Source organism: Alosa sapidissima, chromosome 8 (genome assembly GCF_018492685.1).
Source record: "Alosa sapidissima isolate fAloSap1 chromosome 8, fAloSap1.pri, whole genome shotgun sequence".
NCBI lineage: Eukaryota > Metazoa > Chordata > Actinopteri > Clupeiformes > Clupeidae > Alosa > Alosa sapidissima.
This window is the reverse complement of record NC_055964.1, coordinates 7,844,542-7,869,334: the sequence shown is the minus strand read 5'-3', so window position 1 is coordinate 7,869,334 and position 24,793 is coordinate 7,844,542. Positions and strand designations below refer to the sequence as shown.

Here is a 24,793-nt window from a genome sequence, read left to right as displayed (position 1 = left end):
TACTGACTCAAGTGACTCAAGTGACTCGTTCAACCCGGATCAGTTTAGTGAGTGACTCAGAATAACCCGGATCCTTAAAAGGAATCGAGTTTGTCAGGCCTACGTAATAGAGGGTTGTCGTAATAACGGGATGTCGTAATAGAGGGTTGTCGTAATAACAGGATGTCGTAATAAAGGGTGAACCCCGATGCAGATCACTAATTCATTTCTTTGCGCAACAGCCCATGTTCTGGGTTCACTCCAGTGAGACAAGTGAATTAGGCTTACATGTTTTTAAAGCCGTTTCATTGCCAGGCTATTTTCTACGATATTTAACTGCTATGCCTTCTGTTTTCATGGACAGTTACAGCAATCCACGTCATTTGTTTATCGTTGCTTCAATCCAACCCACGTCTCCAGAGTTTGTAAGTTTGTCAGTCAGTTTCAGCCTCTCCTCTAGCTCCTCTACACCCGTTGGGATTTATTAAGTTTCGTTACATTTTGTTACACTTTAGAAAAGGAGACAAAGGGGGCCTCTGCATCGATGTCATTATAGAGCAGTACGATGTGCTCAATTATGTAGGCTAGCTCCAGAGTAGGCTAATGACTGACGCCGCGAATACGGACACGGCCGTTTATTATTGATTATCATTATTATTACTAGGCTATTAGGAGGCCCCTCATTGGTCGAGGTCCCTGGGCTGAAGCCCAGCCCCGGCATTAAGGCGCCAGTGGTTGAGGGCATTACCTATGATTTTCTCTTTAACAATTGTACCTGCTGCCTCCAATTCTTTCTGGAGCTTTCTCCGAGTGGTCCTTGGGTCTTGGACTACTCTTCTGACTATCCTTCTAACTCCCTGATCAGGAATCTTGCAAGGTGCTCCTGTGCGTGGCCGGTTGATGATGCAGTGTTCCTTCCACTTGCAGATAATGACCCCAATGCTGCTTACTGGAAGATTCTTAAGTTTTGAAATCTGTATCTGCATCTGTAATCAGTTCCATTGATATGTTTTGCAACAATAAGGTTGCGATGGTCTTGGGAGAGCTCTTTGCTTTTACCCATCATGAAATGTTTCTTGTGTGACACCTTGGTAACAAAAAAACTTTCATAGCCCATCATTATGTACTAACCCAGCTTATTTTAATTTGCCCACATAGGAGGGATAATTACTCTCTAACTACTTACAGATTCCTTGCCTTGGTGTACTGCTTTTTCTTAGCGTGTTCAATACTCTTTTCTTCTGTCATTCCACTTTATTACACATAACTCTGCTTATGGACTTAAATGTTTGGATTTTTGTATAGTCGATTACCTGAGTCAATACTAATGTCATGTGGATAGCCTCACCAGAAGTACACTTACTGAAAAAAAATGTTGACGCATTCAATAATTATTCCCCCTGCTGTATGTATTGGCCACTGTAGACAGCACAGTCTCCTTTGACAGCTGAATTTGAAACATGGCATAACTTCACTAGCCAAGAATGCTGGTTGTGTGCATCTTATCTAGTCTAAGGCAGGTGGATTTGTCGCTATTGTGCTATTGCAGCATTTCTCATAATAACTGAAGGAGCCTTTGTTGAGAGATAGCACAGCGGGGGAATCAGGACTGTGGAAAAACGACATGTCTAAAAGTACGCTAAATCACAGGTCACAGGGCACTCCTGACAATGGGTTTGAAAATATCTACCAAAAGTACAAAATGCACTGAATATCTTTAAAACTGATAGTAGTGTTAACACAGGTCATCCTTTCAAAAGAACTGTTGGTTACTTTGCAAAAAACATTTCCAAAATGGATTCGTGCTTTCCTTCTGCAAAGAAACCTAACATTCACAGAGAGACTTAAATTTCCAGGTGTGAAATTGATACCCTTGTGGGGTTACTGTACCTGCCAACTGTAGAGTTTATAGCACAGCCCCAGCTGTCGATAGTCAATGACGGCGTTCTCTCTCATTTGCTTCTTGGCCCATATGCAGTCAGCGAGAGCTTCCTCGGGTCTGACAGACAGATGGAGCGGGAGAGTGAATGAATTAGGAAACGTGTGAGAGAAAAGGAACCAGAGGTATAAAATCTACCAAAAACCAGAAGTATATAAAGTCTAGACAGAACTCTCAATACATGAGTGAGTGCATTAGTGGTGATACGCTCTGTACATAGCGATGAAGGAGGAGACCTGATTTAGTTATAATAACAGCCACACAGCAGGCCCTACCTATTAGCCAGCAAAAGGACTCCAGCCCTTTGGAAAAAACCAACAGCAAGCCTCTCATCCTTGGCAATGGTTTGGTCTAAAGCCTAGGGGCACAAAAAAGAGAGCAATGGACAACTGGAAGTTCTAGACACCTGTCGTAGGTATGGAGTCTAGGGCCAATCTCAATTCTCTATTTTACCCCTTCCCCTTAGTTTTGCGCGTGCACGTGAGACGAAGGGCTATCTCAATTCTCATTTCGATCGAGGGGTAGGGATAAGGGCAAGGGGTAGATACCTCTTAAAACCAAGCAAGTTCGGGAGCTTACTTGAAACCGAGGGGTAAGAGAAATACTCAACATACACCGCTCACACCGGAAAAACAAGCACACCGAGAGATTCATTGACATGAAATGTTGGCATTAATAAGAATTATAAAATTAAAATGGTAATTGTTTTATGTTGCATTCAATCTTGTGACCATATATTGAAGGTCCTGTTCTTCATGCGGAAGTTTTCAAAAATCGCTGTTTTGTGAATGTTAACAGCACATCATTATTTGCGCGAATGTCTCACATTTTACATATTTCCATGTCTGATATAGCCTACCCCGCGAATTGGCAGCATATACCATGTCAGAAATGTAAAGTCCAACAGCAGCTAAATTCGCTGAACTTTTTTCCCACTCGTCTGATATGAATGCTGCATAGGCCTACTGCTGCCGACTCCTCGCATATGGCTATTACAGGTGCTGTAGCGATTGCTTCTGATGTCAAGTAACAACCATTTGGATATTATTGTAAAATATCGAAGGAGTTGTGGGATGTTTACATAGCAAACTGCATGTTTATTTTGTCCCCCATCCCTGTTTCATTCACCCGGACCAGGAGGTAGGCTGCGAACGAACATAGACACGTTCTGCTGTTGTTGAAATAATTCCTGAACGGTTTTATTCCGAGCTGAAAATGCAATGATAGCCTATTTGACAGAAGATAGGTTGCTAGTGACAAAACATTAGCTTTCAGTGTGGTACGATCTCTGTAAATTATGTTAATTCAAATGTTTCAATCATTCCGCTCTCCCTTATGGTTGGCTAGTGGTATCTCATTTCCAAGGGGACTATTCTTCACCCCTATGTCTTGCCACTCGGTTTCGAGGGACAAGGGCTAGGGGTAAGATGAAGGGATAGGGGAAGGGGAAGGGGTAAAACAGAGAATTGAGATTGGCCCTAAGACGTATTTGCTTTTGGTAACTTACCTGGATGGCTGGCTGCAGCTGACCAAGGGCTAAATGTGCGGCTGCGGTCGCAAACAGGGTGCGGGCGGTGGGCTTATTGATGTCATCGAGCTTGGCGAGCGCGCCCTGCCAGTCTCGTGCATCCACGGCCTTCACGGCCTCGTCCCAGAATTGCAGTAGCTCTGTGTCTGACATGGCTCTGTGGTACAGTCACACACAGCTCAGGCAAGAGATTCATTATGAAATGAGTGAAATGCACATGGTGCGCTCAAAAATCCTTGTATCCACCCTCTCTGGTGAAATTTCACCAACTTAAGATTCTGATACTATCCTAGCAACATTCTGGACACTGTCCCCTAGCAAAATCCTGGATACCATCCTCCCAAAATCTTGGATGTTGCTAGGATGGTATCAGAATCATAAGTTGGTAAAACTTCACAATGTGAAGGGTTTTCTCAGATCGCATCAGAAATAGTTCATTAATCTTCAAGCACAGGGCTTAGTATGATTGCCAGTGAATCAAATAAAAATAAATTTAAAAAACATCACAAGTGAGTTCTACAGATAACATCTGACAAGTGAGACAAGTTGAGCCAGTTTTGTTTGTTAGCCACCTTGTGCCAAAAGCAAAAAAGCACATCTGAAGATCTACTCACCCACACTCCCAGCACCACAATAATCTAGTCAAGTGATCTCCAACTGACAAAAATAGGTTTTCTCTTACAGCAGAAGATACATATGAATTAACAGTGTGGGATTCCTGGTTCCCTCTGAGGTTGTGGCCCCTAAGCTTGGCAACAGGGAAATAGCACATGCATAAGTGTGTCGAATCAGCAGCCTTGGTGTTCCCGCCCACTCCAGGCTACCAGGAAGTTTACCTGACATATCCTGCAGATAGGTGAGGGAGGAGGCAATTGCATCTGGTTGTGTGACTACGGGGACAGACACCATGAGCCGAGAATGGCAAAAACTGCACTTGAGGGTAAATGTTTGGCTCCACTGGTTATGCAGCACAATAACAAACACACACATAAACAAACACATTGTCACTCTTCCGGTTTCCTTTAATTCATTACATTAATTAGTCAAATTGTATGATAATTAAAGGAGAATTCTTGCAAATTTTTACATAGATATCCGTTTCTCAAGGTCACGAGTAGTCAGTATGGGAAAAAAAACTGAAAACAATCGGTTCTAACTAGCTCGAAATTGCTGCAGCCAACAGCTAGAGCTACAGGCAGCTACAATGCTACACTCTGAGGGCATGTTCATGACCCCCAGAGTATAGCACTGTAGCTGCAGCAATTAGAGCTAGGTAGAACCGATTGTTTTCGGGGGTTTTTTCCTCGTACCAACAGTACTCGGTGACCTTGAAAAACAAATCTATGTGAAAAATCACCGGAATTCTCCTTTAAAGGCATCCTTAAAATGGTGGGACTACTCAAAGTAATAGTTCCATTTCCCATGAACTGATATACACATCAGGCCACAGTTCATGAAAAGACACCACACTAGGCTGTTGAACATTCAATGATTCAGATTTATTATTTTCATTCTGCACAACATTAAATCATGACGAGCGTTTCAAACGAGTGCAGTACATACAAGTGCTTTGGATTACTCAAGTATTCTGATGGATGACTGCCTTCAGATTTCCATTAAAGACTGAGTACTACGTTCACAGTCTTGTGCTTACAAACACTTGACTAAAGTCTTGGAATACATCACAAAGACAATACCTCTGTTTGAAAGGGTTGACATATTGGCAAGTGTCAATGTTTCCACATAACAGGAATCAGAACAGCTTGGATGAGATTGGCTGCTCTTGAGTTGAGATATTTTCTAACATCTTATTTAAGTCTACAACTTCTCAGTGCTTTCCAACTATATAATCCATCAGTTAGCTTCAAATCACATTTGAAATTAAATGTGAAATGTCTGTCAGATAGTACGGTAAATAATAAAATGATGTGTGGTGTGAACCAGTGTCCAAAGTCTAAAAAAACATTTAATTTAGTATACTGTGAACTCTTTCTGTCTGGGCACCCAGTTAAATAATAGGGAGGAGAAAAGAGTCCAGATGTACTGAGCACACCTCACAGCCTTTAAAAGTGTTGGATAATGAGTCTTGTGTCTGTCCAAAACTCATGGGGATAGCAAAAAACAATCCATTTGAAATGCAACTCAAAGAATCAATGATTGTTGTCATTTTCTTGTGTGAAGCTGCTGATAAGGCAGTTATGTGTGTTTTTACACTAACACCCTTCCAAACAAGATAGCTGATAAATGATTCTTAAGGGCTGAGGAATCATAGTTTGCTATAAAGTTGGCTAGAACAGAAAGACTCACTAAGAACATAGAGAAAAGGAGATTTTGAAACAATGACATTGATTTAAAAAGAAAACAAAGTCATGATAAGATTCATCAATCAGATACCAGGTGAGTCTGGACCAGGCCTGGTAGATGCATACTCGATCCGCTCCAGCGGTTTACTTCCTGGAAGATTAAAGGAAACAGTCTTTCCTTGATGTCATGCTCCATGTGCTTTTACACACCTCTCTCTCACAAGGCAGTTACAATTTAAGACAAGACACAGTCTCCAGTCATGACAGCAATGCAAACTTCAGAATTCAAGCAAAGGCAGGAGTTTGTCCTATATAAACAGGAGTAACACACCAGACTTCATAGCAGGTTAATGTTAGTTTAACAACACATGATTGTCAATAAATGATAAATTAAAATTATACATACATACCAAAACATTCATCACACAAAAATCTTGCAGCCAGAAAGATGATGTTCCAAACAATTTCAATACCTTATTGATAACATACACTAATAGAAATAGAATTTTGCAAAAAGAAACTCAACATGGGAATCATTTGAAACTCCAGCCACAACACACAATTCAAGAGTCCAGTACTTGTGCAATGAATTATCCAGCATTTGTACAATCAAATCAACTCCAGATTGGACTCAAAGAGAGAAGATCGGGTCATTCATAAATCCTAATAATGTCAAACTCCTCTGTGCTCTTGACTTGTAGTGCTTGAGGAAACACAGTGCTACCAAACCCAGAGCAATAGGACAGGAAGATGCATGGAGTATTGAATACAATCAAAGAGAAAGTGTAAGAGCCAAAGTCAACGTAACACAGATTAAATGAACAGACGTGACACGGGTAAAAATAAGACTTGGTTCTAGCCAGGCATGTAGTTTCTTGGCTAACCTCTAGAGGGCACCAGACTCCTCAACAAAGTTTCTCACAACAGACTAAACCAGCACTCACCACCCCCCCCCCCCCCCAACCCTACCCCTTCCTCTCATTTAAGGCACACAAAGAAAACAAAGATACAAAACTAACCCTCAACGGATTCAGACAGCAACACCTAGATGCTAGCAAAGCACTACTATGGGATGGGAGTCTACTGATTATGCCTGACAGACATCTAGTGAGCTGAGGTAGGCAGAAAGAATGCTCTGCATGGAAAGACAGCCCGTCAGTACCAGCTGGGAACGTGACACTTCACAACAGTGACCTCATCCCAGTCCTTATTAGTGTCATGAAGCTTGAGACCAGTCATATGAGAGCCTGCTGACAGCAAAGCACTGCCATCTGACATGACGGGCACAGAGAGTCAGTGACTGTTGCATCACAATACATAAATGAAATTGAGTATGAGGCTGCTACACATGTAGTTGGGCACTAGAGGGCACTAGAGAACTAGATAGCAATGGACTGCAGAGTGGATTTGGCCTAGATCGTCCTTGAGGCCTGCTATCTAATGCTAGTTTCTTGGGGCTGTATGCGTGTGATGTGCATTTTTATATGCATGCTACAGGGTTGCTGTTGCCTTTGAGGTGGAAGGTAAATGAACTAAGCAAGAGTGAGATGTAGCCTTGAAGTTGGAGTCTAGAGCAGCTAGTGTCTCCTCTAGTGTAGTGCACTCGTGGTAAGAGACCACCAGGGGGCGTCAGGGGATGGAGCTGTGCGATTAGGGCTTCTCCTGCGGGCCCTTCAGGTGGAAGGGGGCAGAAATGAAGGGGTCTGCAGCGCCCCCGACACCCTCAGATCCCCAGGAGTGTGGGGGCACCTTGGCAGCCGAAGAGGATGCAGATGTACTCATAGACTGCAGGGACACGGCGGCCTCAAAGTGTCTGGAGTACTTGGCCAGTGCCTGGGGCCGAAAGGGCTGCTGGGCTACCTGGCCAAAGATGGCTGCTTCGTGACCCCCAGGAGGAACGGCGACCAGGTGGGGGCTGTGCTGCTGCGGCGGTGTCCTGGACTGGGGGGCCGAGTGGACGGTCCTTCTGCCGAACGGAGCCTGGAGGAAGACGTCCGGCTGTGGCTGAGTGGCGGGCTGCGGTCGTGGGAAGGGGGCCTTGGCGAACACGTCGGCCTCCTCCTCCACCACGATCACCCCCCTGCCATCCTCCTGTCCAGCCCTGAACGGGGCACTGGCGAAGGGGTCGGCCTCCTGGTCAGTCTCTCCTTGGGGTAAGGCTGGCTGGGCGGCAGTGTGGTTGGGGGCATCCATGGGCTGAGAGGGTTGCTGGGAAAAGAAGGGTGCATGTGCATCTACAGCATGCGATTGGGCAGAGCGTTGGCTGTGGTCGTCCTCTTCGTCGGAGTCTTGCAGAAGAGGCTGCGAGCCGCTGCAGTCATGGGCAATGACCTCTAGCGCACTCCCCATTACCCGCTGTTCCCTCCCTTCATCACCCTCCTTGTCGCCGTCCTCTTCCTCCTCCTCCTCACTTGAGTGAGGACAGCGATCAGGACAATCAAGGCTATCCTCCATGATAGCGGTCTCTCCACCTTCTCCAAGCACACTGTAGCCATTGCTCTCACCTTCCAAACCTGGACACAAGAGATAGACAGTAAGAGATGAGAAGAGAAGGGAAGAGAGAGAACAAGGAGATTGATACAGGGTCTCATGTCTAGAACTGAACATTTGAAGACCATGCGGCCGTCTTGTGACAGTGCCTGAATAATAGCAGTGATTTTACAGGCAGATAATAACACATAGAAAAACATCAATGGAAAACATCTAAAAAAAGCAGGAGCAACCTGCAACAAGCTAGCACATGCCAGCAACAAGAGACGTGGAAACCTCTAGGACAACAAGTACAACAAATACTCACAGCACCGCACTAAACAAAGACCTACTCACAAACACACAAACAACTACATCACAAACCTTGTTTCCAAACCTTGTTGTAAAACACACACACACACACACACATTTCCCATCTTGGATTGGTTCTTACTACCCACAGGAACCCAGTGTGTGTTTATTCATGTGCGTATGCGATTAGGTGGTGTGAGATTAGCTGAGTGAATAGTTAACAGAAAACCATGGAAACAAGGTAGTGCAGGAGAGTGAGTTGGAACGACAGACACACAGAGATTAGTCTTAATACCCTCTGAAATACCAGCTGTCGAAACGTCCTCAAGCACTTGCTTTGATCGAAAACTCACTTCCTAAGTTCCTTCTTATGTGAGGTGGAAAACACTAGGCCTCAGGATTGGTACACATTGGTGGGACCATAGCTGGACCGCTTGGCTCGACTCCTAACAGTGTGGCTCAGGACGTGTTGACAGCTGGATAACAGCTGGGTTTGGACAGAATGGTGAGGACGCCACTCAGTCGGCAGAAGAAGCAGGGCCAGTCTTACCTTACAGAAATGCAGTGAGCTGGAGGCTCAAGAAAGGAGAAGGAATCAAGAGGCCGCCAGCCACTGCTCCCCACACCACACAGCTGGGGGCGACTAGTATGCCAAAAGGCAACCGAACCACATAGTGTCTGCGTGGGACTTTAGATGTTGGTCTTATCTAATGAAGGGGGAGTGTATGGCCTGCTTTAATACAACCCCCCACTGCCTCCTACAGTATGCCCCTGGTCAAAACACTGGGATGAGAGTGTTAAAATGTAGTGTCATAGTAACCTTGGAGACAAGAACTAAAGAAAACAGACAGAGAGACAGTGTGTGTATTTACATAAGTGATTTAACCAGAAGTGTTATTTTGTGAATGTCACTTGTGAGGGGAGGGATGGTTGTGTGACATAAAAAAAAAAGGACACAGTGTGATTTCCCACGGTCAACATATTAGTGTAGATCATGAAGTTAACACAGTCAGTAAAACAAGGATGTGTTAGAGGTGTGCAGCCTCTGTAGGAAAAGCTGTTAAATGGCAGAAACTCCAAAGTTGTGAAAGTGTAAGTTGTGCAATCTCAAGACACCACCAGCTAAAAGCAACAGAAGCCTGATTGAGACACTGGGTACATTCACATTTACACGTTTATTTATCATCTCTCTCCCCCCACCCCAACCCACATTGCAACTCATTTGAATCATTTCATAAAAATAGAAGATACACACTAATACATCTTTGCCTCGGCAGAGGAAATGAAGATCAGCATCTCCACACACATTTGTCATCAGACTTCATGTTCATCATCAGTAAGCATCATCAGTATTACTTAACTGTCATCGTCCATTCACACTGGGATATATGAGTTTTACACAGCAACACAAGTAAAACTATCGGCAAGGCTAGTTTACTTCGAAACAGCACACTTGGGAAAAGGGTCATTTGAAGCACTACAGTAGAATTGCATAGGTTAGCCACACTTTAAATGCAAATAAGATAAACTGTACAACATGTTCATAGGAGGGGGAGAGAGAGAGTGTGAGAAGACGGGGGGGTTGAGATCGTAGCCATCAACACAAGCTCAGCAATTCACAGCTTGGTCTGAGTCATATCTCTAAAGCAAAACCATGGCTTGTGTACACAAGTTGGTAACTCAAGAGTTGTTAAAGACCATACTATGCTCTATTTCACATCTTAGTGGAGTTCATTTCCCATAAGTACTTCATACATTTGCATTGTAATTCTTTAATGTGCAAATACATAAGTCTTTGAATACTCTGCACGAGCTAGATATGGTCCAATTTTCAATAGTGATTATGCTTTCTTTGAAATTAAAAACACACTTTGGTTTTACACTTTAATGCTAAAATTATTTAAATTCACACGTTAATTTTAGGTCCACAAAAAAAAGAGATAAATATCTCCACTCTAACAGGCTGTCAGGGTGACTAACAGCTCATGAGCAAGAGCAATCTGTTTTAAAATGCTGTTTGACTGCTCAGTAGAAATGGATATGTCCCTATACTTAAATGTGGAAGAGATCTATGGCCATCTACGGAGTAATCATGGGTGCAAAAATGCTTGGTTTGGTACCCTACCCATCCTCCTCTGGTCCATCAGTCTGACAGAAAGGGATGGGGGGGGGGGGGGGGGGGAAGGACAGTGACATCAGGAAGAGAGCTTCCGTCATGAGCGCTGCCAGTGACAGGGAGGTAGGGTGTGGGATGGGCTCAACCACAACAACATCTTTAGAAAAATAAAAGAATTCAGGACATTACAAGTGACCACGCTGAAATGCTCTATTCTTTCTCCAGGAAAAAAACAACAAACAATTAAAAGGCCAGTAATTGGATGACTCCATTTAGGGAGGACAAGGTTTGATACCTTTGGTAACAGTGTAGCTGTTAGTATAGTCCAGCATTGTAAACTAGCCTCATCAACTAGCATTAAAGCAAGACATAAATCTAGTCTTGATAGAATCTGGCCATAATTGGTCCCATGGTATGGACAACTAGTTCTCCACTTAGCATGTGATTATGCTAGTTATAGCCTGAGACATGACCATATCCAACGTTGCCTGGTGGCTTGAAAAGTACCACCAAATAAAGCGCAATTCAGAGGCCCTTTGGCAACCAACTGAATCATATTGTTAGTCAGGTAAACTTGAAAGTGCCATAAGTCACGTGATCACAACTTCCTTGTGTTAGACAGGAAGGTGTGCCTTGGATAGAAGTTAAAGGAACCGTATGTAAGAAATGTATTTCAATTAATCATAAAATGGCTCTGATATGTCACTAGACATTAAGAAATCATGTTCATTTCCAATACTTATATCACTGACAACAGTAGTCCGGCCAGGATATTGTCATTTAAAAAGTGAAGTTGCAACCTTGAGTCAGCGGGGAGGGGGAAGGGATACACCGCTCTACAGTAATTTGAAACTGATTGCAGTACCAGTTTTTGCCACAATCTTACATATGGTTCCTTTAAAGGTAATGAGTGACTGACGTGTTGATTACATGACTAGTCATTTGCAAACCCAATCAGGTCAGAGATGTATAACAGAAGTATCCTGCTTCAGTGATGGACTATTCTCATGTGTATCATTTCAAAACCAACCACATTTCCTGGTGAAAGAACAGAGAAAAAGACAACTGAGGACTGACAAGTCATTTTTACAACCCCAAAATAATATTATTTTCATGAAGAAAGAAATAGTAGTATATATTCCTTTGACACTTCTTACATTCATTCTACAATACTATCAACACACACATGTATTCATCACATAGATAGACAACTTCTCATAGATATGTAACAACTGGATTTGACTACTCCTCAAAAATGAGAAAAAGGAATAATATTTTGAGTTTGTACAGGAGAGAGAGTACTGACACCCTGCTGTCCACACCACAAGTGAGGACACCACAGTGAGACGTACTGTAAGGAAATCAAAGTGAGCAAACTACAGCATCAAAAGCAGTGAGGGATATGTACAGTACAATGGAGATGCAACAGAGTTGCAGTCTATAGATGACTGCTAGTTGACCAGTGAGAAGGAATGAAAGAAAGAAGGTCTGGATAAAGAAACATAACTGCCCGCAAAACAACACTGACACAGGCACACACAAACGCACACACACACACACACACACACACTTATGAAGTGTGCAGACTACTTCATAGGTCCTACTCTTTCATTTCATGGTAAAACGTAAGTAACAACCCCTTGTAAGGGGTATGGGTGACTTTCACTGTGTAAGTGATACATCTACAAGAGTGCCTAGGCAGTCAGGTCTCCACAAACATCCCAGAGCAGCACTCTTATTTGTAACAGCTTAGGAAATGACCTCTGTAGGTGGATATGTTTGCCATACTGTATATATTGCACATGCAAAAGGTTGTGTATAACTAGATATCCCAACGTCAGGCGGACATGCGCTGTGATCACAGTTATCTAAGCGCCATTAGGACTGACTATGATGACTGCTGTCCAGACAAACTGACCTGATATCTGAAACTTTGTTTGGACCAGTCTGGATATGCGACAATAATGTGACAAGTTGGACACAACAACAACAAATCTGGTACGTACATATCTGTACAGAGTGTTAACAGACGACAAACAAAAAAAGCAGTTAGCTATAGTTCAGAACCAAAATTAAAATGAATGAGAACAAAAAACACACTTATTACAACCTGGGACAGTGAACAAGACGACAAAATGATATTCCCAATCGGGACTCTCGTCTACCCCATGCACAGATGATGGGGAGAGGAGGAGAACAGAAACAGACAGACTGCACACAGAACACATTAGCCAGGCAGTCAGCAGGCAGGGGGGGGAGGGGGGAGGGGAGAGAGAGCGTTTGGTGCAGCAGGCAGACCAGACCAAACAAGACCAGACGAGACAGGACGAGCAATGGCAGCCCAATGACTAGAGGCCGATTCGGGAGGGGATCCGGCCCGCATCTGATACGGAACTGGATGCGCTCCCGAGTCGACTCCTCTCTGGGGATGAGTATGGGCATGAGACATGAGACATGAGACATGAGACATGAAGCAGCCAAGAGCGGGAGGGCAGGACAAGACTGGCAGGTCAAACACCACTAGTGGACACACGGGTTCGTTTTGGTTGTTCGGGGCCAATGCAGAGGAGTAGGAGAACGGACAGAAGCACAGGAGAGGGAGTCGGCCGGGGACAACTGCCATGTTACCCACCTAGTCAACTGGGGGCTAGGACACGTTTTGAATGTCTGTTTCTAAGGTGGAACCAATGCTACCCACCCACCCACCCATCCACGGTGACCTGGGGGCAGGTTTGATTTGCATAATGTCCCTTCACCTCTCCCTTGCACCCCAGGTCAACCCTCGACCCCACCCCAGGCCCTTCTGTTCTGTCCCTCTACAGGTCGATGAGCTGGTCCACCAGCATCAGGGAGCGGGCCAGACTGGGCAGACTGGACTCTGAGCTGCCACTGTTACTGCGAGAATGACCACCTAGAGCATGCCGGAGAGAGAGGGAAGAGAGAGAGAGAGAGAGAGAGAGGATGGATGTAAGAGCAATGGGGTAGACGATAGATAGTGGGAAAGATAGAGGAAAGGATAGATAAATGGAGATGGGAAGGTGGTGAATGAGGAATGAGAGATATATGGAGGGAGGGAGAGAAGGAGGGAGAGAAGGAGGGAGAGAAGGAGGGAGAGAAGGGTAAGTAGAAGGTTTGAGAGAAGACCAAGCAGAGAGGAAATGGCATGTGTGTGTGAGTGAGAAAGAATGCAATGGGTGAATGATGAAAACATGAGAGGAAGAGAGAGATGGATAAAATGAGAGATGGAGAAGACAACACCAGGGAGGCAGATGAGGGTATCAGAAAGAAAGGTGAAAAAAGAGAAGGGAGAGAGGAAGAGAGGAGAAAAGAAAAAAAGGAAGTGAAAGCGTGTTAAACTTGATAAGCTGCAGCTTTAAATGGAGACAGAGACAGTTTGCTGGATGGAGGAGAAATGTCATATTTCTCGTCTAAACCAGGAGAAGGGACATATACTCAATGTTGGAGATGTGCAAAGATTAGGAAGCCATTAGAGTTCAGATATTAAATGTAAGTACAGCCACAAAACTGGTGATGGATACCACTCATACCCGATGCAGATATTACATTTGACAAGCCTTGCCAGGAAAAGCATACAACTGCCAATAATTAGGAATGAGTCTATATACCCAGATTACTATAATGCATACAACTGCCAATAATCAGGAATGATTATATACCCAGATTACTATAAGGAGCACTTCATGCAGTCTGTCATTTTTTACAAATTGTGTAAGTTCTGACTTCAAACAGAAAGTTGGCAATTGTTCTTTGCTGTGCTGATATCCCTGAACACCCAGATTCTGATTATGGTCTATAATCTTTAAGCTGGTCTAGGTATGATGAAGATGATGGTCTAAAGAAAATACATGCGTTTAAGCTTCTGTTTGCAGCCTTTTAAAAGAGAGGGGGTGGGGGTGGTTTGGGGGGAGGACAGGTGAGACACTAGCTACCTGCGACCTTACCTTGGTTGGAGTTTTTGGAGATGAGGACGGGGATGGGGTCAAACTGGTCATCTGCACCCTTCACCCCACTGCCCTCGGCCGGCTCAAAGCCAGAGATGAGGTAAGAAGAGTCTGCAGCAGGGGATGGGGGAGGCGGGGAAGGAGGGATGAGAGAGAGGGGAGGAATAGAAGGTAGAGGGGAGAGTAGATAATGAGAAGATCAGAAGGAGAGAAGAAAAGGGAGGGGAAGAGAGAGAGAGAGGCGGGTAAGACCAAGACAGTGGGTGGGATTGAATAGGTGGATTAGCGCAGCCAGAAAAAGGATAATCAAAGAACAGAAAATCACAGGAAAAAAAAACAGTTGTGAAGAAATAAAAACAAAGGAGCCGAGCAAAGCCAGAGCTGAACTACAAACCAAAGACATAAATCTCACACAGTAGGTCAGGTTCTGAAAGCTGACATGCTGCAAAAGCTTATTTCATTAGCTCTCCTGTGCCAACTCTGAACCAGACCTTCTATTTGTATCTATCTTTACTTTCTACTCTGATGTTGACCCTATACTACCTTCCAAAACATATGCAAATCACAAAATAACCCTCTGGAAGTTTCCAGAGAGTTCTGGAAGGTGTGATGCCTAGTCAGTGAGCGGAGGCAGCTCTGGTAACAGGTGCGGAAGTGGGCGGGGCACTCTTACCCGCAGCTGTAGGCTGTCCGGAGCCCATGGAGGTGGCGGGAGCAAAGTCGTCCAGACAGGGGCCGCCTGTGGTGGAGGAGGGGGCAGCAGAGGAGAGAAGCGGAGCCGTGGGGATAGAGGGGTGAGAGAGCAGGGACAGGCCCAGGAGAGTGTCCTCTCCAGCCAACACGTCTGGAGCGAGGGATGGAGGGAGAAAGAGATGCGATAGAGAGAGGGAGAGAAAAAGAGAGGGATAGTGAGAGATGCAGAGAAAGAGATAGAAGGAGATGCAGAGAAAGTGAGCGAGAGAAAGAGAGAGATGCAGAGAAATGAGAGAGAGATGCAGACAAAGTGAAGGAATGAAAGAAAGCAAGAAAACAGGATGCAGAGAGAAATGGAGAAAGTCAAAGGACAGAGAGATTTGACAGGGCCAGGAGTGTCACATAATAGGCCAGGCAGTGAGGAGGATGGTGGGAGAGAAAAGGAGGAAAAAAGGGAAAAAGACATGAAATGACATGTTAGATATTAGAGCCCAAACTGAAGAGAAAGCCTTTTTCCTCCTTCTCCATAAAAACACATGTTTTTCAGAACTAATGACAGGGCAGTGAACTGATTCTTTAGGAGATGATGAGAATGATGAGATATCAGTTCAAAAGCCTGCCTCTCAATCTTTTTTTATAAACTAATATCACCACGGAAGCTTGCATGCTTAGTCCAGTTATATCTTAACATGAATGTCATGTTAACTAGATGTACCGCAGAGCGGTACAAAATATGACCGCCGCCCAGTCCAGCACATTTTTTCCACAAAAATAAATCACGCTGAAAGGCCTATATGATTCTAACTGTCTCACTAAATTGCATTATCCACACTCAATTCTCACTGGTATCTGCTAGACAACAAGTACCAAAACATGATTAGTTCATAGATTTCACATGTAAAATTCATTTTATACAAGCCCACCTCCATCTTGCCTGTTCATAATTCTGAGAAATTCTTGAATCGTGTGCATGTGTGCATGTACATGTTTATGTTATGTGTGTGGGTGTGTGGGTGTGTGTGTGTGTGTGTGTGTGTGTGCGTGCTTGTGTATGTGCCTGTTCATGCATGCGTGCAGTCTCACCTAGCGTTCATGGGCTTCGGAAAAACCTTTCTCCGAGTGAAAACATCATCATTCCGCGTCATTCACGTCACTTAATGTGTGAGTCAGAGGTCGGAAACTGGGGCTAGATTTTGCTAACAGAGTTGCCCAGTTAGGGGCTCGTCATCACTTTTGTCGTCACGTTGTAGTTCGTGTGTAGTCCATGTGGCCTTTCATGTCCAACAGTTTTAATGTGAACTTGGGAATTTGCCGTTTTTGTCACTTGAAAGCTGCATATCATTCTTTCACGAGCATCTTACACTATATTTTAAGCAAATACAGTTGTTTGTTTAGGATTAGTGAGTGTATGTTTTAACCTTTGTTGTGGCATCCTTGTTTATCACACATTCTGTTGGCAAAGCATATGAACACTTGCTGTCGGAAAAACAAAGTAGCCATGGGGTCATTCTGAGGTGCTCTGAATGCACCATCACAGTCGCTTCTACGCTATGTCACATCTATGAAACTTCCGCCCTGCGTCCTGATTGGCTGTACCATAAAGTCGGTTGCAGAAATCACTCTCAATGGAAGAGGTCCCAGATGGATGTGAGTGAAGCTAGGCGGAGTTAAGCGGAACGAAATTCATCTGGCGAGAGTCAGGTTAATGTTAGGTCACAGATACCTGCGATTACAACACCTCATTTTTAATTTTTTGTGTTTAACTAGGTGGCGCTATACATGAAATGAGTAGTTATGGAATGGGTTGACATGGCCCCTTGAGATCAACATACAAAAAAAATGGTCCTCCTAAACCCTACGGTTCTCGAGATATTCACAGAAAACTGTGTCTGCCCTACCCTCCTTTCAGGGGGTCCAGTCCAGCGGGGGGGCTACAGATCAAAATGAAAAACGATGGTTCCATGCTATCCATGTGGGGTTACATGCCCACCAAGTTTTGTGCACCCCGGTCTTTCAGTGTTCCGGGAATCCTTGACGAAAAAAAACGAAAAAAAAAAAAAAAAACGAAAAAAAAAAACATTAAAAAATCTGACTAAACCTATATGACCGCCGCTTCGCTGCGCAGCGGTCATAATAATGAATGGGTCAGAGGTACTCAGAATGCAGCACAGATACATTACACTGCCCTTCTAGTGAAAACACCCACACACCCCCACACTGCAATGCAGCAGCACAGCTAAACACAATCCACTTTAGCTTATCTAAGGAATAATTACATATCAGATGCTATTTTGGAGCACTGAGAAAGATGAGTGAGTTTTGCAGGGCTATCGGTTGACAGACATACCTGTCCAATAACGAGCAGTGTAGGGATCGATAATGAGACAAGCTTGTCATGATGAAACAGAGAGAGAGAGAGAGAGAGAGAGCTTGATAGAGAGACTGAGAGATACAATTATGCATACTATACTCTAAACTCTAAGTAAACTACCTAACAAAAACAGCAGGACAGAGATAGAAGAGATTCCTCGACAAGCTGTTCTTCAACACAAAGCATTTTCTGCAGCAACACTGAACCACATGATAACTAAGCCTTTGGACAGGCACTGCAGTCACTAATGAACGCTTACTGACAAGGAGACCGGACAAAAGCAGACATGGCTGTCATCACTGCTAACCACCAGCCAATGCCTAACTCTGTCCACCCAAACCTTGCATAACATTGTGACAAATGACCGCCAACCACCCCCCCCCCCCCCCACCCCACCCCACCCCACTTCCCGTTTCAACACGACACAATTCTCCAGTGTGGTGGAACGCATCGGACAGTCAGCCCAGTGTGCTGACCATGTTTAGTGAGTCATGAAGGATAAGGTCATCGGGAGAGGACAGTGTAAGCTGTGGTGATTCTGCAACGTTCTGACGTATGCCACCTCCTGGAGCATGACTTGACTCATGCATCAAAAACTAGCCCCAGGTTAAGCTTCTACAACTTCTGCATCTCATTCAGTGCCAAAACAAAAACAAAACAAAAAAAACATAGTGCTCACAGTCTGGGATTTGGAATTTTGGAATTTTGTTGGAATTTTGGAATTTTGTTTGCACCTAGTGTTTGCTAGTGACGCTTGTGTTCTGGATCTGCAGACAAATGTGTTTTGCTTTTCAGATCAGTGTTTATTTGTTTGTTTGTTTTTTGGCACGGGGGTGAGCTCCATATTCCCACTGTGAAAATCACTAGGGAGCGTTCTGAGAGGAAAACAGACATAGGCTAGACACAACACAACACACAGGCTTTAAAAGGCATGCACATCATCCTTCCGCTTTGAGTGGGCCTAGGCACGCAGAGGAGGAGGTCAGTGGTACTGACCAGGCAAGCTGGCGGCTGCGGCTGCCTCGCTGGGTCTCTGAGCCTGGGGTGCCTCTAGGCCAGGAATCAGGGAGTCCACACTAGCAGCTAAGAGGAGGAGGCAGGGAGAGAGAAGGAGGAGGAGGAGAGAAAGAGGAACAGAAGGAAGTATTGATGAGAGAGGGGGAAAGGGGGAGCATAGCTTTTTGGAGGATTGTGAGCGATGAAATATGAGCAGAGTTCAGCGGTGGCTTAGAGGCTCTCAGATCAAAATCTCGGCTTGCTATACAACATTACTATGTGGATTTGTCTTCCTCCTAAAGGATGCAGGCTTTCCTATATGTCTTATGGTTTTGATTGAAAGCAGAGAGCATGTCAGTGTGTGTGAGAGAGAGAGAGAGAGAGAGAGAGAGAGAGAGAGAGAGAGAGAGAGAGAGAGAGAGAGATGTTTATACCCACACTGTATGCTGTATCTCTGTTTTCTTTCTTTTGTGATACTACTGTTGTGTAACACTAGTCACTAACACTTGTACCCAAACAGTCATGCCAATAAAACACCTTTGAATTTGAGAGAGAGAAAGAGAGAGAGAGAGAGAGAAAGAGAGAGAGAAAGGGTGGATGGAGCAGAAACTGCAAGGAGGGTGGGGTTACCGTTGCCGTTGGCCTCCACAGGGGTGCTGAAGGGGTCAGAGGTGAGAGGTAAGAGGTCAGGGAGCAGCAGGGCGGAGCTGGAGGAGGGCTCTGGGGATTTCAGCCCCTCAATCAGCTTCTCTAAGAGTGCAGCCGCACACAGCCAGCAGAGGAGGAGAGGAGAGAGGAGAGGAGAGGAGAGGAGAGGAGAGGAGAGGAGGAGAGAAGAGATGAAGACATGAAGATGAAGAGGAGAGGAGAAGAGAGAAGAAATTAAGAGATGAGAGGAGTGAAATGAACAGTAGTGGATAAAGAGAGTAAGAGAAAAGACCAAAAGAAAGAAAGATGAAAGACAGACAGACAAAAAGAAAACACAGGAAATGAGAATGGAGAAGAGGGTATGAAATATGAGAGGGAAACGGAGGAGAGGGAGAGGACAGAGGCAGAGGGTAGAAGCACAGGGCAGGAGTAGAGAGAGAGAGAGAGAGAGAGAGAGAGAGAGGGAGAGAGGGAGAGAGAGAGAGAGAGATCACATCCTTTAGCAGAGTATAGAGAGAGAGATCACATCCTTTAGTAGAGCAGAGTATAGAGAGAGAGAGAGAGATCACATCCTTTAGCAGAGCAGAGTATAGAGAGAGAGCGAGAGATCACATCCTTTAGCAGAGCAGAGTATAGAGAGAGAGAGAGAGAGATCACATCCTTTATCAATCACAAAAAGTCAGATACTCTGCTAATGCCCACATGCACAAACTACATTCACTTGACAGACAAAACCATCCACATAACCAGCCTCTGCTTGGTCAGACGTCCACAACTAAGTTCAGGAAATCCAGCTCACAGACTAAAAACACTGATGCTAGTCGTTGTTTCCCTCCAAGAACAACAACACCCACAGTTTTAGTTGACAAGCAGGACATACAAAGAACAAACATTGTGGTGTTAGAATTAGTCAGAAGTCCCAGCTCCACAGATGGAGGCAGAGAAGGTGAGACAGGACGAGTTCTCTTCACCATGCCTGTGAGCAAGCCTCTAGGCACACGGGTGTGTGCACAGACCCAAGCCATCCTCAGGAAACCTTACAGGGCAGCCTCACACAGCTAGCGAATCACCAAACAACCGCGCGGTCGGCCACTCGCACGCGCCTTTTCCACATGCAGTCTACTGCAACAGGCAACGGAAGGGGACAACCTCGGGTGAAGTCAAGGCGATGCTTGTTAGGGTTCTTACGTCGGAGAAAGGGAATCAGCGGGTCTCACGGCGTGCTGGGTGGCGCGTGTGGGCAAACGAGTCCCCATGCGTGTGAGTGAGTATGTGCTTTGCTCTTTACCCCCGGGTGGCGTCGGTGACCACGCCTGGCGTCATACTTACAGGTGAGGGCGGCGGATATGAGGGAGTGAGAGGGCAGAGTTGAGGGGGCAGGGCAGGGGTCAGGGGTCAGGCGCCATGGCCCTCAGGCAATGGCGCAGCAGATCTGGCGCTTTGACCCTTTGACTGGGTGAAGAGAGTTCAAAGGTCAGCACCAGCAACAGGCCATCACAATCTGTACTAACGTGAATGTGCATCGTGTCCAGTTCATTACTGTATCGCCTCTGTGAGTGACTTTCTACCCGGTGCACCATTTAAAACTGACACTAATTCAGTATTCCGATTTTCACATTTCTTTACAATGTATAACTGGCAGTGAGTTTAGTCAGTGCACTTATCTGATGCAAAACCTCAGCTTACACTTCAGTGGAAACAAAGAGATACAAATAACAGACAACATGATCAAAAAGGAAGTCAGGAAAAAGAGTGTGAGTGTGAGTGTGAGTGTGAGTGTGAGTGTGAGTGTGAGTGTGAGTGTGAGTGTGAGTGTGAGTGTGAGAGTGAGAGTGAAAGAGAGAGTGAGTGAGTGAGTGAGTGAGTGAGTGAGTGAGTGAGTGAGTGAGTGAGTGAGTGAGTGAGTGAGTGAGTGAGTGAGTGAGTGAGTGAGTGAGTGAGTGAGTGAGTGAGTGAGTGAGTGAGAGTGAGAGTGAGAGAGAGAGAGAGAGAGAGAGAGAGAGAGAGAGTGACTCCTCCTCAGATAGGATTACCCTGGCACAGCCCAGCTTACATAAGACCTGCGGCTCATTTTGATCTCCTTCATTCCCAAGACAGCAGCAGCTAAAGCCTTTTATTGCCCCTAACAAGAACACCAACTCCACAAGAAAACAAAGGCTGATACCGTACATCGAGAAGATGTGGGCGGCCCGCCAGACTACCCATCACCTTTTGACTGACGGCCAAGTCCAGCCCCTCTGCTCCCGCCCACCGCGGTAGACAGACAGGAGCCATTCCATCAGCCAGAACATCCCTCTCCGAGTCAGCCCACAATCCAATTAAAGACGACACCCTCTTTGTAACCAGGCAACGGCCGAGAGGAGGGGACGCCCGGAATGGCAAACGTGAGCGCGAGCCTCCTGGTGCTCTCTATGCGGGTCACCAAGAGGGCATGTGCAGCCAGAGGAGAGGATCTCGCCAATCACTCTGAGACTCCAGGCTCCAGGGGACTGCTTTTACAGGGACACTGGACCTGCAATTCATCCATTTAATACTGATGACCAGCTTTAGTTGATGAGAACAAAGGAATCTCACTGAGTAAGAACTACAAGTTCCCTTTGTACCAAAACAGACCAAAGAAACCGAGGCAGAAGGAAGACATATTTGGGTTGCATGGGGGGAGGGAGCTTCTCAGAGTTATTACCCACTGATACCCGAGAAGGCAGTTATCAGAACCATCAGCCAGGAGTAATATGCCTGGGTAATTAACTGCAGGGTAATCGTAGGGGCAATTTGCATGAAGTACCTGCACTGGGCAATGGGGGCATTACATGGGATAACAATGAGCAGGTGGAGAGTAGGGGGGTATCTCTGACATCTGAGAGGGGTAACCAGAGAACAGGGGGGCAGCTGGGTGCAAGGGGGATCCCAGAGAGAAGGGAGTATTTAGTAACACTGGGTTGTTAAAAAGGCCCAGGACCACCCAACGCACTGGGCTTCAGACCAGTGCTCAACGCATGAATGCCTCTTAAAGTTTAGGAGACATCTGGGAAAATGGGTCAAGGAGAACCAGCTGGACAGCACAAGCAGAGGGAAATGGGTGAAGGACCAACAGTGGATGGAGACAGAGACGTTCTTCTACGAAGACTATATACATATATGGGAGAGAGCAGCACTGCATTCCTGTCTCCTAACTGGGGCCAAGCCAGGAGTCAATGCAACAGCTGTCAGTACCATGTCAAGTCTGTGTGATTGTGTGTGTGTGTGTGTGTTTGCTTTGGGGCTTACCTGTGCTTTGGGGGAAGCCCTTCGAGGGGGGGCCTTGGGCGTTGGGGAGGGGCTGCAGGCCAGAGATGAGGTCCTCAGTGGAGGTGGGTCTCTCTGCTGGCTTGCCTGGGACAATAGAAGTCACAGAGCTCAGACCACACGCTGCAATGCAAGAAATATCTACATAATCATAATGAGAATACGTTTGTATAGTTTTTAACAGTCGTTTTCTGAGAAAGACAAGATTTGGAGTGTGAATGTAGCTCAGTAGTGTGTCTAAATATCCAAACAGCCCGTCCTGAGTTCAATGCCGGGTCTGGGTATTAGCCAGTAGCCAATAGATTCCTTGACTGAGACAGGCTCTGTGTGAATGGGGCAACATGAGACAAAAACATGTTACTTTGGGGAGGCGTACCGTCAGCAAGCTTGGCAAAGTCCTTGTTGAGAAGCTCCTCTGCAGTGAGTTTGGAGAAGTTGTCGTCCCCGAAGGGGTTCCAGGAGGACTGGGCCCCCGGGGCAGCGGAGGGGGCAGAAGGGGCACTGCCATCTGCAGGCTGGTACACACTCTGCTGGGAGGAGCGCGGGGAGCCTGAGGGGGTGGTGCTAGCTGACCTGGAGAACATGAACACACACACACACACACACACACACACATTAAGGCCACATGAAGCGAATGTTACAGTTAAAGTTGACTGGTATTTAGTAGACTCTTTTATCAAAAACACAGACTTGCAACGGTAGGTTCGGTAAGGCGGGGATCACATTAGCCAGCGGCAAGCGGCAGGTTTCCTATTGTTTTTCTATGGTTTAGCAGCGGAACGGTGGTAACGCTAGCGTTGAACTTGGTTCAACTTTCAAACCGCATTACGAGTGTATTCAATTGTCAGTTAAGGCAAACCGTTTGTGTTACCATAGGAACTAGATAGAACTTATGATAGCCTGAGCGTTGCGTTACGCTTGCCGCTGGCTAATGCGATCCCCACCTAACTGAACCTGGGCCAACCAACTGCTAGAAGGTGTGCTGCTCATTGCACATTACAAATAAAAAACATTGGTACATTAAGGGATAGTGGTACAAATAGCTGTGGTGGAATACATGGAGATGCTTTTAGGTGGTTTTTGTGGGTTCAGCATTCAGCATATGTGAGAGGGGGTGCAGTGTAGCATGTGACTGAAAAGACTTTTAGCACATGTCTGTGTGTGCAATGTCTGTGTGTGTGAGTGTGTGTGAATGTGTGTGTGTGTGTGTGGGGGGGGGTGGAGTGCATTCACGAATACATGTGGGAATGTGTATATAAAAGTGGCACTCACTTGGACTTGTTGAGGCTGGCCTCTGCAGCAGCCGCCTGCAGCAGCTGGGTGGAGTGGCTGACCGGCACGCCGAACACGGCGCTGTGCGTCACGTCACTCAGGATGCGTCGGTGACCGGACTTGGGGGCCGACTTCGGGGAGGAGGGGGGCGTCAGAGAGCCCACCTTATGCATCCCCCGCCCCTGCAGAGGAAGAGAGGGGACGAGCAGAGAAGGAGAGTGTGAGTGAGTTGAAACAGCCACTCGCTCACACCCTCACGAGTGAAACAGTAACTCAGGCAAACTTCTAGAAGTGGAGGCTAATTAAAAATCATCAAGACAGAGCAAACATAATCACTAGAGAAGAGAGAAAGGAAATATCAAGCACACCTAAATATTGATTTGCATCAGAGAAAAAGCCTTTCATAATGAGCAGAGACAGTAACGAGTCAGCATCACAATGCCATGACACTCAGGAATGATTGCCATTTTACAAGCTTGTATTGACTGTAACTGCAAGGAGGTAAATCAAAAAACCCATCCTATCCTGCTGCTGAAGCCTTGATGATCTGTGCCTGCATCCAGCACACCTGATTTATATCAGTGTAATTACAATTCTCATGATTTAATCAGTTGTGTTCAACTAATTAAGAATTCCACTGATTTGGTCCTGTAGTAAAGAGGGCTCCTTAAGGGCCGTTCACACCAGGAACGATGACTATGAAGATAACTGTAACTACAGCGATATGAACGTCCACACTGACCAACGATAAGGAAAGTCTCTCATCGTGTTGATGAGTGTAATGCCTAAAATATGATTGATTCTGATTGGCTGTCAGCTTTTCATCATTTTCAAAATTGTTCTGACGGTGATCCCAAAGTTATTTTCTTTTTCATGTTGTTATCGTTACAGTATAAGTGTGGACGCTGTCATTCATGTTA

The 24,793-nt window shown here is 45.5% G+C and overlaps 2 protein-coding genes across 6 annotated transcripts in view; both read right to left on the bottom strand.

The window, feature by feature from the left end:
* noxa1 (NADPH oxidase activator 1) overlaps positions 1 to 4,233 on the bottom strand; it is a 35,814-nt gene extending 31,581 nt beyond the window's left edge. For 4 of the 5 annotated variants that reach the window (XM_042102422.1, XM_042102423.1, XM_042102424.1 and 1 more), the window contains exon 1: positions 4,061 to 4,233. In XM_042102422.1, coding sequence (XP_041958356.1) covers positions 4,061 to 4,218 — 158 coding nt within the window. In that variant the 5' untranslated portion in view covers positions 4,219 to 4,233. Of the gene's footprint in view, positions 1 to 1,869; positions 1,979 to 2,193; positions 2,277 to 3,425; positions 3,604 to 4,060 lie in introns of all 5 variants that reach the window. The other variant, XM_042102425.1, reaches the window with a different exon arrangement.
* A 690-nt stretch (positions 4,234 to 4,923) lies between these two features.
* Positions 4,924 to 24,793, bottom strand: part of LOC121715656 (AP2-associated protein kinase 1-like) — a 45,512-nt gene continuing 25,642 nt past the window's right edge. The window contains exons 14-21 of the mRNA XM_042101533.1: positions 23,874 to 24,055; positions 22,978 to 23,174; positions 22,584 to 22,688; positions 19,299 to 19,418; positions 18,669 to 18,755; positions 15,282 to 15,452; positions 14,609 to 14,719; positions 4,924 to 8,262 (exon numbers count right to left, since the gene is read on the bottom strand). Of these exons, the coding sequence (XP_041957467.1) occupies positions 7,400 to 8,262; positions 14,609 to 14,719; positions 15,282 to 15,452; positions 18,669 to 18,755; positions 19,299 to 19,418; positions 22,584 to 22,688; positions 22,978 to 23,174; positions 23,874 to 24,055 (1,836 nt within the window). The 3' untranslated portion in view covers positions 4,924 to 7,399. The remainder of the gene's footprint in view (positions 8,263 to 14,608; positions 14,720 to 15,281; positions 15,453 to 18,668; positions 18,756 to 19,298; positions 19,419 to 22,583; positions 22,689 to 22,977; positions 23,175 to 23,873; positions 24,056 to 24,793) is intronic.